Raw genomic sequence first — 23,805 nt, forward strand, 5'->3', positions numbered from 1 at the left:
ATCTAGCTAAATGACTTTAAACTCTGATACACAATTCTCACATCTGTCCAACAACTCTCAATTATATTTTTCTCAAAGCAGACTATGACAAAACATCCAATTCCTTGGAAGAATTCTCAAAACAGGATTTTCAAAAATCACCAATGAAAAGAAATAATCTAGAGTACAAAACAGCCTTTCTGAAGTTCAGTTAAACAGCAGGATTATAAGGGACCAGGAATCTTTTCTTATACTGTCTTTTTCCTCACTTTTTAGCTTTATAGTCCCTTCCTTTCTCCCAAATTTAAAATTTTAAATGACTTCTAGGTCTAATAATTTGTAAAATAAAAAGAAGTGAAGGAAGAAAGAAAACGAGGTAAAATAGGAAAAAAATCCAAAAGAAACATCAAACATTGTACATTTTATAAAATCTATAATTAATGGAGAAAATATAAAAAATACAGAGAAGAAGAAAAACAATCAAACTTTTACCACCAAGTGACCAACACTTACAGGTTAACATCTAGCATTTCCGACAGCCTTAGTCTTCCTTTTTCCGTCACTGTCTATGTATGTTTTAAAACAGAAGAAACATGCTACCTGTACATTAGTGTAATCTGTACAAAAATATAATTTGATGACCATATTTTAGGAAATATATTGGCATTATTTTTTTGTCGCTGTTCAAACTATTTTGTATGTATTTTAATGTACAAAGTAACTCTCTAAGAAAAATACTGTGACGCTGATGTGATTGAGGGGAAGACAAGGGACAATGGGGTGACTGTAAAACTTCTGAAGTGACATAGCTAGGTGGTGGGATTGGATTCTACCCAGAGAGTATGTTTCAGGGTTCCTCTATTTTACCTCCAGACCCAGATCTCAATGGAATGAGGGAAGGAGGAAGAAGGAATAAGCCATGTACGGTGCTGAAGAAAAGGAACAAAATCTCGTGGAAGAGTTGTGTGCTAGGGCCACATGGTAAACACAGTGAGCTAGACAATGACTCACACCTGATTCCTATCTGCATGTGAGCCAAGGCCAATGGCTCACTTCTGATGACTCACTGTGGTCATGAGGCTGGAAACCAAGATTCCAGAACTGCTTAATGAGAACTCCACAGAAATGATTTAAATGTGAGGGAAATCTTACTCTCAAGCCACAATGTCCTAATCAAAGGAAGACCAGTGTTTAAAATTATTTCAATGCAATCCTGAAATTCTTTGCCTTATTTATCCTATTTCCAAGGCAGAAGGAGTATTTGAAATTTCAACTGTGTTTCCAGTGATCAAAATGACTGCATCCATTCTACACATGCCTCACACCTATAAGATTAATACACAGCTACTCAACACTAGATCTTGCCAAGTGATAATTTCATTGATTTTATTCTCACAGAAGAGAATTTAATAAGAATGTCATCTTAATTTTGCAATAACTTCTTGATTTACATTTCCCCTCATCTCTCACCTTCAGACAAGAGCTAATTAAATAACCTGTTTTGTGCATAGGAATAAAGCTTCAGTATCCATTTTATGTACTTCAGTCTAAATAAGAAAGATACTGTGAATTTTCACCATGCAACTCTCAACGAAATTAAGAGTGAAGGGGCATTAATTGCTGAAGAATGAGATCTTAAGTGCGCTAATTTTGTGATAAAATATTCTAATACAACACACTTGTCATTTCGATGAAGATGGACTAGACAAGCTAGAATAAATCTAAGAGCCTAGAAATAGTCAAAGTGATTGCCAGTTTGAGGTATTCATGATAATTCTGGTCTCTAGCTCTCTCTCTCTGTTTTTTTTTTTTTTTTTTTTTTTGAGCTAGGGTCTTGCTCTAGCTGAGGCCGACCTGGAATTTACTATGTAGGGTGGCCTCAAGCTCACAGGCGATTCTGCTACCTCTTCCTCCGAAGTACTGGGATTAAAGGCGTCTGCTACCATGCCCAGCTAATTCTGCACTTTTTGTTTTCTTAAATTTTTGTCCCCACTCTCTGAAGCAGCAGGTTTTAGTGGTGCTTGTCTGTGACTATGTCTTATTGCACCCAAGTCAATATTTCATTACATCTGTAACTTGACCCATCAAAACAGGTAATTCTTTTTTTTGTTACTTTTATTTACTTGAGAGCGACAGACAGAGTGAGAAAGAGGCAGAGAGAGAGAGAGAGAGAGAGAGAGAGAGAGAGAGAGAATGGGCACGCCAGGGCTTCAGCCCTGCAAACAAACTCCAGATGCGTGCGCCCCCTTGTGCATCTGGCTAACGTGGGTCCTGGGGAATTGAGCCTCAAACCGTGGTCCTTTGGCTTCACAGGCAAGCGCTTAACCGCTATGCCATCTTTCCAGCCCCAAAACAGGTAATTCTTTTGAACAGATATTTTGACATAAGTGCAGTTTGGGTAGATGCCAGAGAGGCTGTATTTCCAGATGACTGCTTATGGAACGTCACTGATGCATGTCTTTTGAAGGTTTCTTCATCTCTAGTTCTGGAGAGGTGGCACTGCTAGTTTTTGACAAAGCTCCTTGCTTTCCTACTTTCTAAATCAGTGATTGCTCAGTGTTGTGGCATGTGCTAATAGTCACTTAACATGTATCATGTTGCAAGTAGGATGCTAGATACAAAACAGTTTGATAAAGATTATGGTTGCTGCAGGTTCATAAGGTGTGTAATGTGGCCGCACTGCATAATCTGATTAGAAAATACAGATACATCAGAGGAATACTACCATACAGAAATCAGCAAAAGCCTGAGATAAAAAAACATTCTTGCTATTGCCAAAGGAGAAGTAATGTTTTTAGCTTTACAAATGATATGTACGTTATAATACTCAGCTTTTCTTTTAAAAACCTGTCCAATCAAACTATTTCAGTAAATGGCAATCCTATATTCTCAGTTGCCATGTCTGGAGTCTCTGTGTCAAACTTGAATCTCTCTTCTATTGCCTCTCATATTCAATGCATTGGTAAGTACTAGCAATTTACCTGAAAACTATACTACAAATACATTTCTATCCTTCTCTGTTCTCTTTCTCAAGCCACTACTCTTCCCCAACTGAATTAATTTAACAGTGCTTGGACTGGATGCCAAGTTTCTACTCTGGTTTTTTGGAAGTTTTCTACAGAGCATTTCAGTGGTCTTTCTAAACATAGTCACTCTCTGGAATATGAGCCTCCCACAGCCTCCCATTATCGTCTTCTCTCCACGGCCTCCATGTCTGGTCTCAAAATGTCTTCCAATCTCAAAACTCCCTCTAGCCCAAACATTAAGCTCTAGATACACTCACATTTTTTTTTTGTTTGTTTGTTTGTTTGCAGAATATGTGAAAGTTTATCTTTTTTTCCTTCTCCCTTGCCTCAGGAACTTTGCATATGATGTCAGCTCAGCCTAGACTCCTCCTTCCTTTTATCTTCTCAATACTCATATATTGTGATCACAGGCTCAGTTCCCCCACCTTTGGTGGCCCTCCTCATAAAGGACTTTCTGACAAACCCTTTCAGTGCTGGATTCCTCCCCACAGATCTTATGTAATACTCTGTGAAGCCATCTGATTTTTTGTTTTTAAATCTTTGCTTCCTTGTGTTTGTTTTGCTATGAGATATCAGTTGCATTTGACAAGCCTGCTTTTTCTGTCCTAAAGAAGTGACTGTCACACAGCAAGTGTGAAATAAGTATGTGTTAAGTGAATGAATAAGCAAAATGACAAAAAATGAAATTATTTTCTCAAAACTTACACAGTGTGGTCTTCATTGCAAGGATGCTCAGACCATCTCTGAAGATAAGTTTGTTTGTAAATACCCTGTTCTGCAAAGTTCATGTTCACAACCCATTTGAGCACAAAAGTCACTGATCATATAGAGAGGAGGAGTGATACATCTGTAAATGAGGAGCCAAGTTCTTTCTCATGTGAATTCAGGTAAGAGATAATGTAGTATAATGTGAATGAACATGGTAAAAGTTTAAAACATTAGACTCTGGTGTCAGTAACATGGTCCTGAGTAAAAATCCTATTTATGTAGCTTTGGGTTTATTATTTAACGTACTTGAACTCTAGTTCCCTCAATTGTAACAGAAGTTTTAAATGAGATTACTTATGTAAAGTGCTAGGCAATGTGCCTTGCACATGGTAGTACCTGATAAAGGTTTCCTATTAAAGTGCTTGATTAAGTCTTGTCACCTTTCTGATGGAGTCAAGTCATTCTTGATGATAATGGAAAGTTCAAATGTGTATGAGAAAGTTAAAGGACTTTAAAGGTGTAGAAATCCAAACTTAAGAACTCTGAATCTTGACATAATTCTTTTGGTCCTTCCTAAAGGTTTTAATTATGTCCTTGTTTTCATTCTTCCAAAAACAGTTTTGAAATGCTTCTGGTTGAGAGATTTTATACTAGATAGTATGGAATATGATACATACATGCTATTATAATGGTGATAATAAATGTGATAGTGATGCATACTGGTAAGTGAGGCAGGACAGAGTTCTTGAGATGGTCAGTCTGTGAATGTGAAGGACCATGTTGATTAAGTTAATTAAGGTGGGAAGATCCAGCTGGAGAAGTGTGTGGCACAGCTCCATGGGCTGGAGTCCTGGGCTGTATAATGAAAAGAGAGCTGGATTGCACTGGAATGCATCACCCTCTGCTTGCTCTCTGTTGAACTGAAGAGCACCAGCTCTTTCTGGCCATGATGAACTGTAACCTGGAGGTGTAAGTTGAAAAAAAAAATTTCCATCCTTAAACTAATTTTTGTCCAGTATTTTGTTTCAGTAATGAGAGGTTATATTAATGGAGTTTATAGAGTAGTTTAGTGATGTAGCATGGTGGTAACAGATAGGCAGAGATAGCCTTTGGAAAAGGTGACTTTTTGAAGGAAATTTTGCATATCCAAGTGAGAGTTTTGGACAAGGCAAAGAACATTCTGGGAAAAGGAAACAGCATATATGTGTGGGAAAAGATACGCTACCTCTAGACTTTGTCATACAAGATTACTTTTAAAAAAATATTTATTTATTTATTTATTTGAGAAAGAAGGAGAGTGAGAATGAGAGAGAAAGAGAGAGAGGAGGGAGGGAGAGAAAGGGAGAAAGAGAGAAAGGGCACACCAGGGCCTTCAGCCTCTGCAAAAGAACTCTAGACACGTGCACCACCTTGTGTATATAGCTTCCGTGGGTCCTGGGGAATTGAACCTGAGGCCTTTGGCTTTTCAGGAAAGTGCCTTAACCACTAAGCCATCTCTCCTGCCCATAGATTACCTTTAAAAAGCATTTGGTAATGAATCCTAGGCTATTAGGACATGTGTGTAATTAAAGTAAGAGTATTTTGTTTTCTTAAATATTCTCACAGTAGGGTGGGAAGTTAAAACTTCTGTCTCAATTGAGCCTCAGTATTTCTGTAACTCCTGTGGTAGAAACTATGCCTTCACTGTTGTAAATCCAGACGTTATTTTTATAATTTAAAACTACTTCCTGGACCCAGAACACTAAATTACACAGAACTGATTAATGTTCTAATTGTTCAACCTTTCACTTCACTCTGCCTGTGCATACATGCTAAGTAGAAGAAAAAAAGAAATAGATCCTTTGTTATTTAGATTCACCTAAATCCACATTTCCATTCCTGTGGAGATTAGCAATTAGATTTCTAATTAGTTTTCCAAAATGGAATCATGGGTTTATGTTTTACAGAAGTGGAAAAAAATATGGATGCTAAATATAGAAGCTTTAATTTAAAGCTTCAAGTACCAATAACATAATACCTTTCCACACTCTGCCTGTGATACTGATAAACAGGGTTAACAAAAATACTTAGAAACTCACCATCATTTCTCAGTATCAATGGTGTGGGTGGCCCCAGGACCTTGTGATTTGTCACGGTATTGGTAACCACACAGGTGTAATTCCCAACATCTGATTTTTCTACTTTAGCAATATATAGATTCCCAGTCTCTTGAGAAACGAAGCGGCGATTATCCTGATAGGAAGGGTATTCATTGAAGATCCAGGCATAACTCAGCTCTGTAAGTAGAAGAAGCATCATTAAAAATGTCTCCTTTGGCACTGGGACCTCTTGTATTCAGGACAGAAATGATCACATGAGAAATTTAGATTGCTGACAATGATGCTTTCTCACCCTGTAAAAATATAAATGGGAAGTAATCACAGTCATCTAAAGCATTTTATCAGGCTTCTTACTGCTAGTCAACAAGAGATTATTTCTAGAGAGCTAGCTAATACACCATAGTTGATTGGTGGAGGGGTCCAGCCTCTTCAAGTCAAGGAAATAAGCATGTACCAAGCTCCCTGTAACATGTGCTAAACTAATGTTCATATTAAAGAATGGTATTTTATTGCCATAGTGTGTGTATGTATATGTGTGTGAAATATATATATGTGTATGTACATTTTACTTTCTTTCACAAATAAAAATCATGATGTAAGCATGACAGATGCTGACATAATACTTTGTCATTTCCAATATGTTTGGTAGCTTCCCATTTCCTCAAACACTTTGGCACAGAGAAGCAAGGTAAGAAACCAATACTCTTAACCCAAATGTCAAGCCTCTCTTCCTAATATCTTCCACTATCAACCCTAAATACTTTCTTCTTATTAGACAGAACACTTGTACAACATTTTGCTGAGGTGGTGGTTATATATTGTAGCTTATACTTAGTGCACACTGATTGACTAACCAAATAATTCCAAAAGTAAAAACCTGAACTTTAAAATCCATATGAAAAACTAAGCAAAGAACCCACCATTATGCCTTTTAGAGAGGGAGTGCCTAGTGCTAGTCATTTTTGTAAATATTTACTCATCTCAAAATGCAATGGGGTAAATGTGATAAACAATCAATCATATCTGGAAATTTCCCCTGGTAGTTCTTACTTTTCTTGAGGATTGCATAACTATTATATGAACATGCAGGCCATACTTTCAAATTCAAAAAAACCTTAAATATCAGTGAATCTATTTGACTTGTTATAATAGATTTTGATTATCATGTTCTGAAGCATCCAGATTTCCTCTATAAAATATGAACTCCAGATGTGTAAAAAACTGAGAAGTGACATATTAACTACAGCCTCTGATTAGCCAAAAGTATCATTGTTATTATGATTGATGCTTGTGTTTTGTGTGCATGCCAGTATGTTTGCATGCATTTTCTTACATGGGTACATACGTGTGTGTGAGTACTCATGCATGTGTGTATGTGAATAAGGAGGAAAGAGGAGAACACTGGGTGCCCTACTCAGTGGCTTTCTACTTTATTTATTCTTTTTTGTTTTTCAGACAGTCTCTTGCTGCACTGAGAGCTAACTTATTCAGCTACACTAGCCAGCCAACAAACTACAGGGAGCCACAGGCTATGTCTCCCCAGTACTGGGACCACAGGAACATTCTGTCAGTCTGGCATTTTTACATGCGAGCTGGGGATTCAAACTTAGGTCCTCATGTTTGTGAGGCAGGCACTTTACCCACTGAGCCATATCCCAAGTCCTCAAAATTACTTTCATCTTCAAAAATGGCTTTGTTTAGAGGAGAAAGTGAAGAGAAAGAAATAGAAATACAAAACTTGATGCTGGTTTTAGGAGTAGTTGGCTGAGTTACTGCACATCATTCTTTAGTAGGATCTTAGCTAAATTCTGAATGCTTAGTGTCCTTGGAAAATGGCAGAAAGGCCACTTGAGTTTTGTAAAGAGAACATTAATTGCTATAAAAGGTAATTTTGTTATTTAATCCTTCAATAAGTCCCAACAGTAATTGACCTCAACCACTGAATGTATAAGAGGAAACATGTTTTGCTTTCATAATCCATTGTTGACATACAAAAGAGGGGTCCTGCAGATTGCTTTTCCTTTATCCTGGAATTATAGCATTTCCACATGCATTATTTTAGAGGGATATAATTATGTTTATATGAGAAAAGCTAATCATTTTATTTATGCATGTGCATGTAATTAGAAGTAACCCCATGCTGATGTCAAGAGGATACTCTGTATAAATAAACAAGTGTTTCCCAGCAAGCTAGTTATTTTCTCAAGAAACTTAAATCTGGAGGAGGAAAAGCCCAGTGATAGGTTGTGAAGAAGCACAGTGTAGCATGTAGCATGGACGCTTTCCAGTAAGAGGAGGAAACATGTCAGGAACAGCAAGGCCAATGTATTTGGTGCTGAATACTATATGTGAATGTCAAGCACCCCCAGTAATCCCTCAGCATCTCAGGTTGCCCATATTAACAACAATGAGAATACTACTAATCTCCTCATCATTTGTAAGAGAATCTTCCATATAAAGTACCTTCTCAAAAATCACTCAATAGAAGTTACGAAGAATTTACCAGCAAAATATTAATCAAGTCACACTTTTCCAAGAACATTGTAATCAAACACATGGAACTGTAGGTACCCCCCTCCCCTCCACAGATATTTTTCAAAACTTATAATGGCTAGTAGCTATGGGGTGCTCTGAAGTCTGTGAGAGGAATGGAGGTAAAAAGCAGATACTACAAGAAAGACATCTGCTTTGGTGTTTTTGAGTTGGAGGGAAGGCATCTAGAAGATAAGAAGAGTAAAGATTAAACCTGTGTTACATAAGGGAAGCCAATTAAACTCTCTGCCTTTCAACTTCTTAATCCATAAATGGTGACAGTGGAGGGCTGGAAAGATGGCTCAGTGAATTAAGAGCTTTCATGCAAGCACGTGGACCAGTGTTCAGTTCCTCAGAACCCACATAAATGCCATGCTGATGAGGTAACCTGCCAGTAATCCTAATACTCAGGACATGAACCGGGGAGGAGAAGGCATCAAGTTGGCTACAAATATATGCACCCACAGGCATAGGAACATGCAGTCACATACACCTGTAAAAATGTAATAAACAAAATGGGATAGAATGGGATGGAGGTAGATATAATGAGAGCAAGTTTATGGTAAATCACTGAACTCTATGAAGGGCTGTACAGACATTGGTTATTACTCCTGTACTTCACCAGCTTAATCTTTATAACAGAAAACCTTTTCTTTGTGTTAATTTAAGTTAGCATTTTCACACATGACATGTTATGTTTTTGTCTTGATCATTCTCGTCCCCTTAGTCCTTATTCATTCCCCATCCTAATGTTCCAGATGCATTCACTTAACATGCTATTTGATCTATTTATGAAGAAATTTATTTCCTTAGATTCATAGTGTTTATGATTTAAATGTCTGAGTGCTTTCAAAGAAGTCACAAATAGCTCTCAGTACACACTATAGCATTTCCTAAGTTGTGGGCCTTAAGAGCAGCTTCTAGTTCTTTATATCCACCTCCCCAAAGCCAAAAGGTCACATGACCAAATTAATTAAAGAACTGAGTTAAATTAAATAGACTTATGCTTCTCTTTTCAGGAACAGCAACAGTTTAACAAGCAATATTCTTGATCTTTTCCAGAAAGTTTTCAGTTCCCAAAATGAATTTCTATGTAACCCTGCAATTACTACTCCTAAGAGCTGAACAAAGAGCTTAGGCACTTGCTTGCAATTATTACCCCTCTACCACAATAACACACACACACACACACACACCCGGGGGGGGGGGGGGTGGTAGGGGCAGGCATACATGCTCACTGCTTTTCTAAATCTCCTATGAGTATCTCACACATGTCAGCTTGGAAAACTGATGTTATTATTCCATGATGTAAATTATTCCATGAAAAGGAACAAAACAGTATGCATGGGATGAGGAGATGGCTCAGCAGTTAAAGTCAGTCAGGTTTTGATTCTCTGGTACTCAAGTAAAGCAAGCCACAAAATTTGGTGCATGAGTCTGGAGTTCACTTGTAGGGGCAAGAGGCTCTGACATACCCATGTTCTCTGTCTGTGTCTCTTTTTCAAATAAGTAAATAAATATAAAAATAAAGAAACTTAGAGTTAAAAAAAAACAGTAAGTACACTATGAACAGATTATTTACTAAAGCACTTCAGTATTAGGGAAAGCCATTCTGCAACATTAAATAGCACAATAGAAAATAGCAGAATATAACAGCAGTGGACTTTCCTTTTCAATAAGCCAGAAGAGGGCTGTAGAGATGGCTAAGTGATTAAGGTATAAAAGCCTAAGGACCCAGGTTCTATTTCTAGTGCCCATGTAAGCCAGATGCACAAGGTGGGGCATGCATCTGTAATTCATTTGCAGCGACTGGAGGCCCTGGAGCTCTCATTCATTCTCTGTCTCTCTGTTTCTTTATCTTCCACTTCCTCAAATAAATAAATAGAATATATATTTTTAAAAAGCTGTAAGGAAGGAATTTGGAAGTTTTCACTATAAAGAAATAAGCCTTTGAGGAATCAATAAATTTAACCTGATCCAAACATTACCAAAAGCACATATGTATTGACCTATCCCTTTATTCCTTTAAGTAAGCACATTTTATGTTTTTTTATGTCTGTCAAATAAATTTAATGTAATTAAATGAATGCAAGTCAAATTCATGTAGCAAATGGAGCACTAAACAATGAATGGAAGAGCTAGAGGCTGGGGAGAAGCACTATGCTATGCTCTTCTTCTAGACATGACAAGGCCGTTACACCCATGGACTCTCAGCAGCTGTCACTTTCTGTACAAGATTGAGCAGTCAGCATTCCATCATGGATGGAGGAGAGGTTCAGGAAACCTCATTCCTGCCAGAGTAGCTGTTGATAGTTGCTAGGTGAGGAAGAGTCATACTCTTCAATGTGTAACCACTGACATGTTGTTCATACTCCAGTAAATAATCTTCTTCCAATGCTCATGCAAGTAATCCTAATTTACCTCAGTGGGTCTCAAAAATAATAAAATATATAAAAGCAGGAAGATTAGTTGGAGTGAAGATAGGGTTTAGTGGGATGGAGATAAGAGAGTGTAATGGGAGATGGTTATAATTAAAATATAACATATACATATTATATACATTATATACATATATGAAATTATCCAAAATAAAATTTAAAAGGCGAAAGTATAACTTTGCATGAATGAAGTCATACTCAGATCTTCATGACATGACTTCTGAGATATGCTCAGTGTGCTTCCCCACTTACTACAGCATCTTGGTGTCAAGACATGCAGTAATCATATTTGCCCCAGTTGTCATACTTGAGTAAGGGTGAACAAGTTGTCATGGTATCTTTTTTTAACCTTTACATTTTTTTTTTGTAATATATAATTTTTGTTACTGGGGAGTGGACTCAAGGGCCCATGCATGCTAGAAAGCACTCAACCTGAGCTCCAGCCAAGACTACTTTCACTTTCACTTACTGTGATTTTGAGGAATGGCCATGACCTCCTGCTCTCTATGCCTCAGCCTTTCTGGGTAGAGTGGCTGGATCATCTTTGCCACTAGGTGCAGCTTTCTATGAGATCTTGCCTAGTCTCTCTCAGGGCCAAATTTTGCCCTTTGGCTTAACCCCATGATTTCCATGAACTCTAATGTAAATTGTGAAAAGAATTTACTTTCAAACTGAGTAAAGAGAAGAATTTACTTTCAAATTGAATCATAATGAGCAAATGAAATCACAAAAAAAGCTATGACCTTGCCAAATTGCAACCAATATGATACCTTAGACACTTTTCATGTTTTAAAAAAGGACCTATGATAAAAGTGTCAAAGAAATCTATGAAATTTGTAGGGAAACAGATGGAACTGGAGATCATTATGTTAGGAAAAAGAAACCAGACTCACTCAGAATGACAAATATCATGTTTCCTCTCATAAGTAGATTAAGAAAATGTGTGTGCGCATGCATGTGTGTGTAAAATAGGAAAGTAGAAAGGACACAGAGGGGAGGAAGATGTCTAAAGTTAAGGTGGACAGGAGAAAGTATTGGAATAAAGAAAAGTTTAAAGAAATTATGAGAAAGACTCCCACAGTTGCACATCTGTTTGTCAGCACAGTGGAGTCGTGAAGAGCAAAAGCAACATGTACATCTGAGCTGAGCAGGCCAAGGAGATGGTGCTGAATGCTGAGCCTGTCCACAAGGAGATCTCCAGCCAGGATCTTAAGTGAGTTTCTTCACAGCAAATATCACCACCTCAAGAGTGTGTGTATTTGTGTGTGTTTCTGTCTTTCTGTTGTCTAGGGCCAGAAGGAGGACGAGTAGAGATGTAATCCAATGTCTAACAGTATGACAGCTGAACGAATGCTGAAGCTAAACAGTACAAACACATCACTTGTCCCAATTCTTCATTTTGATGAGGTGGAAATTCTGAGCCCTAGAAAGGATCAGGATGGAGCATCGACAGAAGTGACCAGGTAGACAAGGACCCAGTGCTGTGGGGTCTCCTCCTGTTTCAGTGCTCCACTAGAAAACAATGAAAGCACTTGACATTCTAAAGCAAAGGACAGCACTGTTACAACATTCCTCAGACAGTGCAGATTTCCCTGAAGGACTAAGATCTATTTTTATCAGAGCAAAACATTAATCCATTGGTTTATATGAAATGCTACCAACATTCCAAAAAAATAAATAAAGCCAAGTAAATAAAACAAAATAAATTCTCATGGACTGCACAAGCAAAATATGTGTCCCACTCACTTTGATTTCCTCAGGGAGGTTCATGCAATATTTACACTTATTCAAACTTGACAGATTTCTTTTGATAAGCTTTCACACACTAATTGTTCTGGAAGTGACAGTTTCTGTCCCATTGGCAATTTTTAACAACTGAGTAAACAGATACTTGGAATGCAATATATTAAATAGATAATGAAACTTCCAATGCTCAGTTGAAAACACAGAGACTAGTTATAATGTGATACTAATTAAGGCAGAGGGATCTAGTAATACTTTTCTTATTTGTGTCATCCAAAGCTTTGGGAAATTAATTGTAAACCTTCACTCTCTCAATAGGTTCTTTTTTTAAAAAAAATTGTTTATTTTTATTTATTTATTTGAGAGTAATAGACAGAGAGAGAAAGGGGCAGAGAGAGAGAGGGAGAGAAAGAGAGAGAAAATGGGTGTGCTAGGGCCTCCAGCCACTGCAAACGAACTCCAGAGGCATGCATCTCCTTGTGCATCTGGCTAACGTGGGTCCTGGGGAATCGAGCCTTGAACCTGGGTCCTTAGGCTTCACAGGCAAGCACTAAACCACTAAGCCATCTCTCCAGCCCTCAATAGGTTCTTTTATCTATATCTGTGGGCCAGGAGTAAAGGGTATTTGGCTACTGCTTTATAAAAGTGAAAAATCAGTGGAGCATTTTTCAAATACAAGTCCTCACTGAGCAAATCTACCACATATGAATGTGTTCTCATGATGGGGGCTCTTAACTATTCTTGAGCCCAGTTTCTTTCTAGAGTGTTATTATCCTTCACTAAATGAGTTCTGCCCCTAGCAGTTGCAAAGATGCCTGTTTTTAAAGGTGCCTTGCTAAACTCCTCAAAACTCTTAAATATAAAACATTTCTATTCTAACTGCTTCAGTTTTATTGGTTCAGAAAGTAATGTCTACAGAAATTACATGAGTGGAACATGGTCACATACTTGGCATGTGGGAGGGTAGGAATGTAGGATAGATGCATTCAAAAGAGCTGGTTTTGTTTGGAAACTATACATTCTTTTAAAATTTTATTTTGGGAATTACCATGGGATATATTTTATAATCATGGAAAATGTGAATAAAAATTTAAAAATAAAAAAAAATAAAAATAAAAAGATTTACATGAAGCTGGATGTTGTGACACTTACCTACAATCCCAGTACTCCAGGGACAGAAGCAGGCCAGCCTGATCTACATCATGAGGTCCTGGGCTACATAGTGAAATTTGCTCTCAAACAATAAACAAAGATTTATGTACTCAAAAAATAAATAAATAAAATAAAATTTTATTTTGGAATTATAATAAGCACATTTTTGTTATTTTTAAATAGAAGGAATAGGGTAAGATTCTCCCTAAGTCTCTCCCAGCATGAAAGTCACATCAATTCTACACTCACATCCTCCAATTCAACAAAACCATTTGATAAAGAAAGAAAGAAAATGAGATCCAAAGAAGTCCAATAACTTGCTAAGAACCACACAGGTAGTTAGCTGAAGAACTAGAATGTAGAATAAACATACACTCATACACATACACTCACAATCTCTCTCTCTCTCTCTCTCTCTCTCTCTCTCTCTCTCTCTCTCTCTCTCTCTCACACACACACACACACACACACACACACACACACACAAGTTTCTTAGTTGATTAAAGCTATGAATGCTAGACATAATAGCTGAAGGTACCAGGAATAATTGTCAGGAGACCTGGATGGTAGTCTTTGTTGTAACCAATTTTAGCTTTGATAATTTTTAACGGCATGAGACAGTGTCTTCATCTTTTGTTAGTTTTATCAATACCTGTCCTACTTTCTGCACAGGACTAATGAGGATGAATTTGAGCTGAGGTGATTCTGTGGAAGTAAATGTGAGAAATGTATTTGAAGTGGCTACACAGATGAAATGGGAAATGAACTGCATGCATCGGTTTGTTAATTGGTCAAGCAGTTGTCAAGTGTTGTTTGTACAAGCACTGATCTTGACACTGAAGTGGACAGAGGTGAGTGTAAATGTTAGGAGATGCTTAAGGAAATGGGGTGGAATCAGTTAGCAGTTTTCCTGAGCAAAGGTAGAGATGACATACCACAGAAAAAGATCCCTGGATTTGGTTTCGAGACACATGGATTGAGTCTTTATTTCAGTGCTTGTCAGCTGGAAGGTGTTTTTATTTTTCTTCTGAAAAATACGTAATAAAAATAAAAAAAAATTGCCCTACCGAACCAAGAATTATACTAGTCACCAGACATAGTAATGTAATTTTTAAAAGTTCTGATTTTTTTTTCTAATAAGAATATCACTTTGTAAATAGAGTGATATGTTTGTCTTTTCCTGAATTCGGGGAGAAAGGAACATGCCATAAATTATGAGCAATCTAAAAGTCTGTACTTCTACCCTGGTGATAATTGGGCAAAAACCTTATAGACTAATGAGCAGCAAACAGGTATCAAGTGAGTCTAAGAGATTTGTGAGCTAACCTAGAAAAACTCTTGGGGTGACCTCTCTGATTAGACTGAGATACTAAATGATAAGTAGATAGTAATGTGTGTTCTGTCATCTGGTGAACAATGCTTGAGGAAACAGGAGTGTTGAGGAGGAGACAGAGAGAAGCTTAAATTTGCATGGATGGAGAGGGTAGATATTTTGCCTTTATTAATTAGATGGCAGAATGATGGGTAGTTAAAACCTATAATAACTGCAATGACCCTTTGAGGCTTATGTCACTAAAACCCTGGCTGTCACTGACCAGACCCCTTATTTTGAATGCTCTGTGCTTCAGAAAGTTTGGTTCAGACTGGTACTGGCATTAGCAGGACTGCTCAAGGGTTCATACTCTGTTGTCATTATTTATATCCTTGGACCACAGGTTACCACACCATAACCATGGCTGACAATTATATTTGCTTGCTAGATACAAATTTGGAATCATTCTTAATACAGGGCTTTAGGCAGCTACAACCCCTAAACAACTTGTGTTGGCACATGAAGTTCAACCTTTTTGTCATCTTTACAGTATAGGTTGAGCCTCCCTCATCTGAAAATCCTGAGTATGAAAATGGTCCAAAAGCCAAAACTTTTTAATCATTCACATGATGCCATAAATGGAAAGTTCCACATGGAACATTGTCTTATGGGGAGAAAAAAGCTATTTAAAATCTTAAATAAAATTTACCTTTTAGCCATGTGGGTCAGGTATAAATGAAATATAAATGAATTTTATGTTTAGGTTTGGAGTCTCATCTCATGCTCAAGATATTTCATCATGTATGTGCAAATATTCCAAAATCTGAAACGACCTGAAATCTGAAATGCTTTGGTCTCAAGTATTTTGGGCAAAATATTCTCAACCCATACTGATTTTGTAGGAATGAAATTTTGATTCAGAGATTAGATGAATCTTAGTGCTAAATCTTTCCAAACCTTGTGGCAGGCATTTCTAAAAATAAGTTTGTGACTAAGGGACTACTGCTATTATTCCGTGATATTTTTAGAGCATGCTTCTTACTCAGATGTGGCAGTAGGGGCTTGGGAAGAGAGATCTCAAAACTGTCATTTTCTAATACATGTACTCCTTCAATACTGCTCTTGACTATTACTTCCAATTTCCCCAGTTTTATGTGTTATTTGTTCCATTGTCACTATTTTACTGGGAAAATTGGACATTTTTTCTTGGGGTGAAGGTTTTCTTTAAAAAACTGTGCTTGGAAGTTAAGATATTTAACTTGAAAGTAATTTAATACATTGACTTGATAGTAAGAAGTCATATATGAGAATATGATTGAATGGAATATAAGATTCACAAGAGTTTTAAAGGCAAATGGAAAAGCTTCATCTAAACCTTTCACTTGTAATTGATTGCCTGAGGATATGCTCCTAGACTCCCAGGGGGAGATACTGATTCTCTTTTGCTCTTATACCTGTGAAAAAGTTGAAGAAACATTTTTTAAGATCTGCAGCTAGTGAACTCTGTTTCATCCAAGCAAAGAGAACATACGCTTCAAATAGGAAAACTTCCTTTTTTGCTAGCAAGCTTGGGATCTTGAGTAGAGGCTAAAAAGTGAGCACACAGAATGGATGGGGTGGCTTAACAAGTGTGTATCTTCAACATTTTTTGAATGTTTAAAAACAGTGAAAATCCAGTAGACATCTAGATAGTGGACTTCCCTGGAAACCTAAATACTGTTCTGAGAAATGAGTTCTCGAGAGCATCTAGGGGAGGAGAAGAGTGTCTGTTATTCGAAGTGGCCCTTAAGCTTGAGTGAGCCAGTGGAAAGAGTTTTCTAGCAGAAAAGACTGGGCCCCACTTCCAAAGGGAGATTTTCCCTCTGGGAACCAAAGTTTTGCATTTTTAACAAGCGTCTAGGTGCTGTTGACAGTGCAGGTCTGAACCACACTTGGAGATTATTCTTGCTTTACACCGCAGATGCCACTGGCAGAGTGGAGTCACAGCCTTTCACTGGAAGCAGGCACACGTTCTATAATTTTACTGCCCATGGTTTTCTCTAGTGCTCACCTCATGCCTCCAGGACTCCAAAGCCACCCAGTATGTACCTCGTGTTTTAGGGCTGAGACACAATGACTCTACTGTATATGCTTTATGGCTCTACTACATACTTCTGTCAGCATAAGAATGGCTGACTCTTCATGGGATGAAGGTAGAGATCATGAATCAAAATTGGAAGTCATCTAAATTGTGATGAAGGTGATTCCATATTCTCAGTGTGGTCAAACCAGAAAAGTGGATTCTTTATTAGACCCAGATGAACTGATGTAAACATTGCTGGGGGTGGGGGTCAGTTATTAGTTAGAAATTTGATACTTTAAGAAATTAAAGATAGCACCCCATTTTATATAGAGATTATGTGCATTCCCAAAGCTCACTTTAGAATGACTGTAGGATAACCTTTAATAATCAACACTAAAATAGTAATGTAGACAGATACGGAGTTATCTATCACAGTTCAATGTCAGGAAGGAACACTACTCTTCTAGTGGTGGGAAAAGAGAAGAAAACTAGCTGATTATTATGTTCCAACTCAACACTTTATAAGCCCTTTACTCCTGGATCCTCTGTGAGAAGCACTGAGGCTTTCTCGGCTGTGGAGAGGATAATTCCAACCAGACTTCAAGTTCTATGGATTTAGGTTTGTGGAGATTTTTGCTTATTCACCATTCTCTGCTCTGGCCTAAGAACATCTTGATATTGGCAGAATTCAGCCTAAACATAGCATGTTGCCAGATGAATCCTACGAAAGCACAGCTCTGAGTGAGGCCCTTCTGCCCACGCCAAGCCCTCAAGGACCCACAGCCTCAAGGATGACGTGAAAGGAAGGAAGCTTGTTTTCACACTCTTTCATAGAAAACCTCTCAGTCATGCATTTTTACATTCTTCCTGGTGGGAGTACACGCAGCCTTAGCTCTACAAAATTCTAGGGAGGGCTATAGCATCACTGGTGATCTAGTCATGCAACACATGCTTCTCATTTAAAGAAGTCACTTTTGGATGTAATTATAAAATACAGCAGAACTATGCTGCCTGCCCTTCCTCATTGGTTGTATGTAAGGGGCTGCCCTTCTCTCTCTCTCTCTCTCTCCTTTTGAGGTAGGGTCTCACTCTAGCTCAGGCTGATCTGGAATTCACTCTGCAATCTCAGGGTGGCCTCAAACTCATAGAGATCCTCCTACCTCTGTTCTGAGTTCTGTGATTAAAGGCCTGAGTCACCATGCCCAGCTTCCTCTTGAGTTTACATATGGGGTTCCCTTCCTCACAGGTTTCTGTATGGGGCTGCCTTTCCCTTTTGGGTTTTATGTATTTATGGACCTTTTGGTTTGTTTTTCAAATTTGTACTTCATTATTGTCTTTTCACAACAATTCATCCTGCTAAGCAGAGTTGATAGTTACTGATACCCTGCAGAGGTCGTGTTCTTTGGGTCTCCCTGACTCAGCGTGAGCATGCTCAGCCCAAGACGCCTTTACAACCTCTGTAGTTTTCTGTCATTATCAAAAGAACTTTTGCTGCTTTTTTTTTTTTTGCTAGAGCACAACAAATACATTATGTCACATCTTAAAATTTTATTTTTTCCACTGGGTGTGTTGGCGCACGCCTTTAATCCCAGCACTCGGGAGGCAGAGGTAGGAGGATTGCTATGAGTTCGAGGCCACCCTGAGACTACAGAGTGAATTCCAGGTCAGCCTGGGATACAGTGAGACCCTACCTCGGAACCCCCCGCCAAAAAAATTATTTTTTCCTGTGTTGGGATGGATTAGCACTCATCTCTTCCCACCAGCCTTCAGTACTACTTGCAGACAAGAATACATACGGCAGGCAACACTTAACTCCACTTTCATCTCTGTCATTCTGCAACAAGTGAGGAAGCATCCATTGAGTTGATTGGGATTTATAAATATTAGAAGTTTCCTGGAGCAAAAGTAATATTACTGAACTCTAGGCCAGAGTGTCTGACATAAATAAGTTACCCATAAATACAAGTGCACAGTACTTTCATTAGACCACTGATGGCAAATCAAAATCACTGGCATTACAGAAAGGCACAAACCTGTAATAACCAGAGGTATACATTTTGCATCAGAATGCCTAAGTCTTTATCCTTAAGAATATTTCTTCTCTCTCTTTTTTCCTGTAATTTCTGATGCCACTTTCCAATGAAAGGTAGAGGGAGATGAGTCATTCAAGAGTAATTCAATGGTAAGGCATACATGTAAACAGGACATGCATAGCGAATTAGCCAGCCCACAAATAGCTTAGGATAAATGACATAAATTGGTGACACTTCTTGAGTCACCAGATGATGTCATTGTGATCTGGTCTGATCTTAGCTACCCTAAGGTAGCAGCAAACCCTGAACTAAAAGTTTTCCATGCTCAAAGAAGATAAAACTGGACTCAGTGTGGGCACACTTCCCATCTATTTGTAATTAAGGTTGCTTACTATAAATACATTAGAAAGACTATTATTTGTTTAAATGTATATTTTTGATAGTAATTTTTTATTCATTTATTTATTTTATTTTTATTGATGTAGGGTCTCACTCTAGCCAGGACTGACCTGGAACTCACTCTGTAGTCCCCAGTCTCTCCTTGAACTCATGGTGATTCTCTTATCTCAGTCTCTTAAGTGTTAATGCTGGCATTTAAGGTGTTCACCATCTTGCCCTGCTAACAAGAACTTTTGTGATGGTTTTTGAGGTACAGTTGTAACAGGAGTTTCAGTGCCAATGACACTGAACCAAACACTATAGGGTATCCCTAGATCCTTGTCTTATGAATTTAAGGAATTAAATCCAGCCTGGTGAGGTGGCACACACCTTTAATACCAGCACTTGAGACACCATGAGTTCAAGGCCACCCTGAGACCACATACTGAATTTTGGGTCAGCCTTGCCTAGAGTGACACCCTACCTTGAAAATCCAATAAATAAATAAATAAAAACAATAAATTCGAAGACCAGAGGGGACTTAGGGACTTTGTTAGTTTAACAGAAGGAGAACATACAGAAAGCCCTTGCCACATGGAAGGCAGAAGGGGATAGAGAGCCCAGCTGGGAGGAATCAGGGTCCTCTGCCCCCATCTTAGCCTAGCAGGACCAAGGTGAGGGGGACTTACCAGAGCAGGGACCTGGAAGTTTAGGAGAGGGGAAAAGCCAAAAAGAGCCATAGTTATTTTTAGTTCAGTGATAGAATTTAAAACTGGGGCCTCATGGGGATTACCACTAAGCTATACCTCTAGTGCCACAAAAACAAAAAACACGCATGTATGTGTGTGACATGTGTGGTGTGGTATAAGGGATGTATGCATGTGTGTGTGTGTGTGTGTGTGAGAGAGAGAGAGAGAGATGTGTGGTATATGGTGTAAGTGTTGTGTCTCTAATGTGTGGTGTAGTGTAAGTGATATATTTACATGTGTGTGTGTATGATATGTGTGTTGTGGTATTAGTGATGTATGTGTATGTGTGTGTCATGTGGTGTAAGTGGTGTATGCATGTATGTCTGTAATGTGTGACGTATTTTAAGTGATATATACACATATGTGTGTGTGTATAACATGGGTTGTGTGGTCTGTTGTGATATTAGTGATGCATGTACATGTGTGTGTGTGAGATGTGTGTGCAAAGATGACATGCCCTATGTGAGTACGTGGAGAGCAGAGGAGAGTGTCAGGTGTTTCTTCTTTTCTGTCATCAGCATGTTTCCTTGAGACCCAGTCTCCTAGTGACCCTGAAGTTGCTGCTTTCTTAAGCCCCAGTAATACTGGTGTCTTTGTTCCCCAGGGGACTAGGGTTCCAGGTGTATGTGGAGATGTCCACTTGCTTACATGGATGGGGGGAATCAACCTCAGGAAAAGTCAGGCCCTCATGTTTGTGCAGCAAGTGTTCTTAGATGCTAAGCCATTTCCACAGCCCAAAACTTATGTCTTTGATGTAATTTGTGGCCTGTAGCAATTTTTAGAAATAGTTAAAAGTAGAATGAGTCCCCCTAGGATGACAGGAAATGTGATATATAGACAAGCAAAGTGAGCTTTCCAAGATCACAAAGAGAACTAGTGAGATTAGATTTGGGACAAAAACACACCTATTTTTTTTTTCCTATGCTTGAATTAACTACAATGGAAATCTTCAGTTTAGACTAGGCAGCAACATGGTGGCCTGGGGTATGATCAAGATGCCAAGTCTTTTGCTGAAGGGGTGTGAGACAGGGATCAAGAAAATCTTATTGACTTCTGCATGTCACAGCACATCTAACACACAGAAGATGCTTGGAATTTCAGGGAACCAAGTGACCACATAAGTCTTGAAGTATACATACGTATGTATGTATGTATATAGTGTCACTTGTACTGTCAACATGTAAGGACATTTCCTAAGAGAAGGCTTCATCAGTCACAGTGCATAGCACTTGTAGGTCTTAGTGCTGCATAATAAGAGTCTGTCTTGTTACTTAAAGCTTAGCAATTTATGGGGAGAAAGAGAAGGAAAAAGAATTATACAAAATAGAACTAAAACACATATGCAGAAATAATGAATAATATTGGATAAATGGTAAAAATGTCAATTAAACTATAATTATTTACATTATTAAAGGCTTCAAACTGGAACATGACTAACTGAGCTAAGTTTTAAGTCATGTAATGTACTCCCACATAAATCCCCAACATGAAGCCTTTTCACCAGATTATTAAACAATTTCACACCCTCTACAATTAAATATGGTAGCTAAAATTCTGATAATTGACATTTAAATTCTGAGCATAGATTAACCATTAGCCAATTTGCCTCAAAAATATTAGTTTTCATTTTAACCCTATCCCTGCATCTTGCTTGGATTTATAAATTAACAACAACATTTGGCCTCCTTGTCTATCAAAAATAGGACTTTCTGGGCTGGAGAAATGGCTTAGTGGTTAAGGCGCTTGCCTGCGAAGCCTAGGGACTTATGTGTGAGTCTCCAGGTCCCACATAAGCCAGATGCACAAAGTGATACAAGTGTGCAAGGTCGTACATGTGCATAAGACAGAGCATACATCTGGAGTTTGATTGATGTTGCTGGAGGGCCTGGTGTGCTAATTTTCTCTCTCTGAGAAAAAAAAAAACAATAAAAAGATTAAAATATAGGATTTTCTTCTTTATTACAAATAGGACTTTTTTCATTCCCAAGAAAAACCTTTCTTTTTTACCTTTTTAAAAAAATTTTTATTAACATTTTCCATGATTATAAAATATATCCCATGGTAATTCACCCCTCCCCACCCCTCTTTTTTGGTTTTTTTTTTTTAAGCAAAAGAGATGTACGCAGATTGCAAAGTTTGATTCTGCCTGGAGGTGGTGATAGCTAGGACCAGATGAAATATTAACTGGACTTGAGTTTGGCTTTATGATGTACTTTGTCATGAAAAACATTTTCCCCCTTTTTAGATTCTTTTCTTTTTTGTGATAGGGCTCAAATCCAGGACCTTATGCATGCTATGTGGGTGTTCCACCACTGAATATAACCAGAACACACAGTTTTATCTTTCACAATGTTTCTTCTACTGGCTCTCATGGTATCCAGTCTTTATTCCTCCTAGGTCAGTGATAAGGACGAAGATGAGCTAGGAAGCAAAACAGTCACCTTGTCCTCCAAGACAGTTATTGATCCAGGAAGGATCATATGATATAAGATAGCCAGTCAGAGACTTTCAAACTTCAAGTTGATGAGAAAGAGACTTTGTCCCTTCTGTCTTTCAGATGTGAAAAGTAGGGGCAGAAAATATAGGCATTGGTTGAAATCTTCAAAAAAAGTGTTTACTCCAAAGAAACAGTTTTTTTTTTCTGTTTTTCTTGACATCAATAAATTCATTCATTAAGATATAATAATTTGGTTGAGCTGGGCATGGTGGTGCACACCTTTAATCCCAGCACTCAGGAGGCAGAGGTAGGAGGATAACTGTGAGTTCAAGGTCACCCTGAGTCTACAGAGTGAATTCCAGGTCAGCCTGAGCTAGAGTGAGACCCTACCTTGAAAAACAAACAAACAAAAAATAAAAAATAAATAATAATTTGGGTAAATACTGCACCCTGACATCATAGATTATTAAACAAAAAACCCAGAGCCAGGGGTAGGCTATATCCCAGTGATCTGTTGCTTAGGGAGGCTCTTCAGGCCCCCTAGAACAATGTAGACTATTGTCAAGTCTCTTGGTTTCTCATGGGGACTAGATGGTAACACCTTGCTACTCTAGACACATATGCTTTGGTTTCAGGGTGCTGGGACTCAGCTGGAATCCTTCTCCTTTTTTATAGAAAAGTCACTAGTCACCTTAACCAACAGGTGACATTGCAAGTTATATAACTGCCCTACCTGCCCCCCAGGCAAGATGTACCTACTAGTACAACAGTGCCTGTCTGGTATGCTGGCAACCAACTGCTCTATGGTTAGATTTGAGGCCCACTCCATGAGAAAGAATTCATGTCACATATTACAAAAAACAACACATAAAAAATCTATTGTTTAGAAGGTCATAAGCCTTAGAAGGAAAGCTACTACTATTGTTTGGCTAATATTATGCTCACCAAACTGACATATAAGTATTTAAGTTTATTTCCATATATTAATGCTACTCTCACTTTTGGTTAGAGAAGCATCCCTTTTCAGATGGTGGTGATCAGTGAGGAGACTCAGAACGTATCAACATGCTGAAAAGTAGTAACAGTTGAGTTTTCAGCATCAAATGAAGTATCTCTATCACAGCCTCAGGGATCATTGCAGAAGAGGTGGAAGAAAG

The 23,805-nt window shown here is 38.2% G+C and overlaps 1 protein-coding gene across 10 annotated transcripts in view; it reads right to left on the reverse strand.

Moving 5' to 3' along the window:
* Window positions 1-23,805, reverse strand: part of Cntn4 (contactin 4) — a 1,052,004-nt gene that overhangs the window by 219,376 nt on the left and 808,823 nt on the right. For all 10 annotated transcript variants that reach the window (XM_045133612.1, XM_045133613.1, XM_045133605.1 and 7 more), the window contains one exon: window positions 5,792-5,989. In XM_045133612.1, coding sequence (XP_044989547.1) covers window positions 5,792-5,989 — 198 coding nt within the window. The remainder of the gene's footprint in view (window positions 1-5,791; window positions 5,990-23,805) is intronic.

The sequence above is a fragment of the Jaculus jaculus genome, chromosome 14 (assembly GCF_020740685.1).
Source record: "Jaculus jaculus isolate mJacJac1 chromosome 14, mJacJac1.mat.Y.cur, whole genome shotgun sequence".
Classification (NCBI taxonomy): domain Eukaryota; kingdom Metazoa; phylum Chordata; class Mammalia; order Rodentia; family Dipodidae; genus Jaculus; species Jaculus jaculus.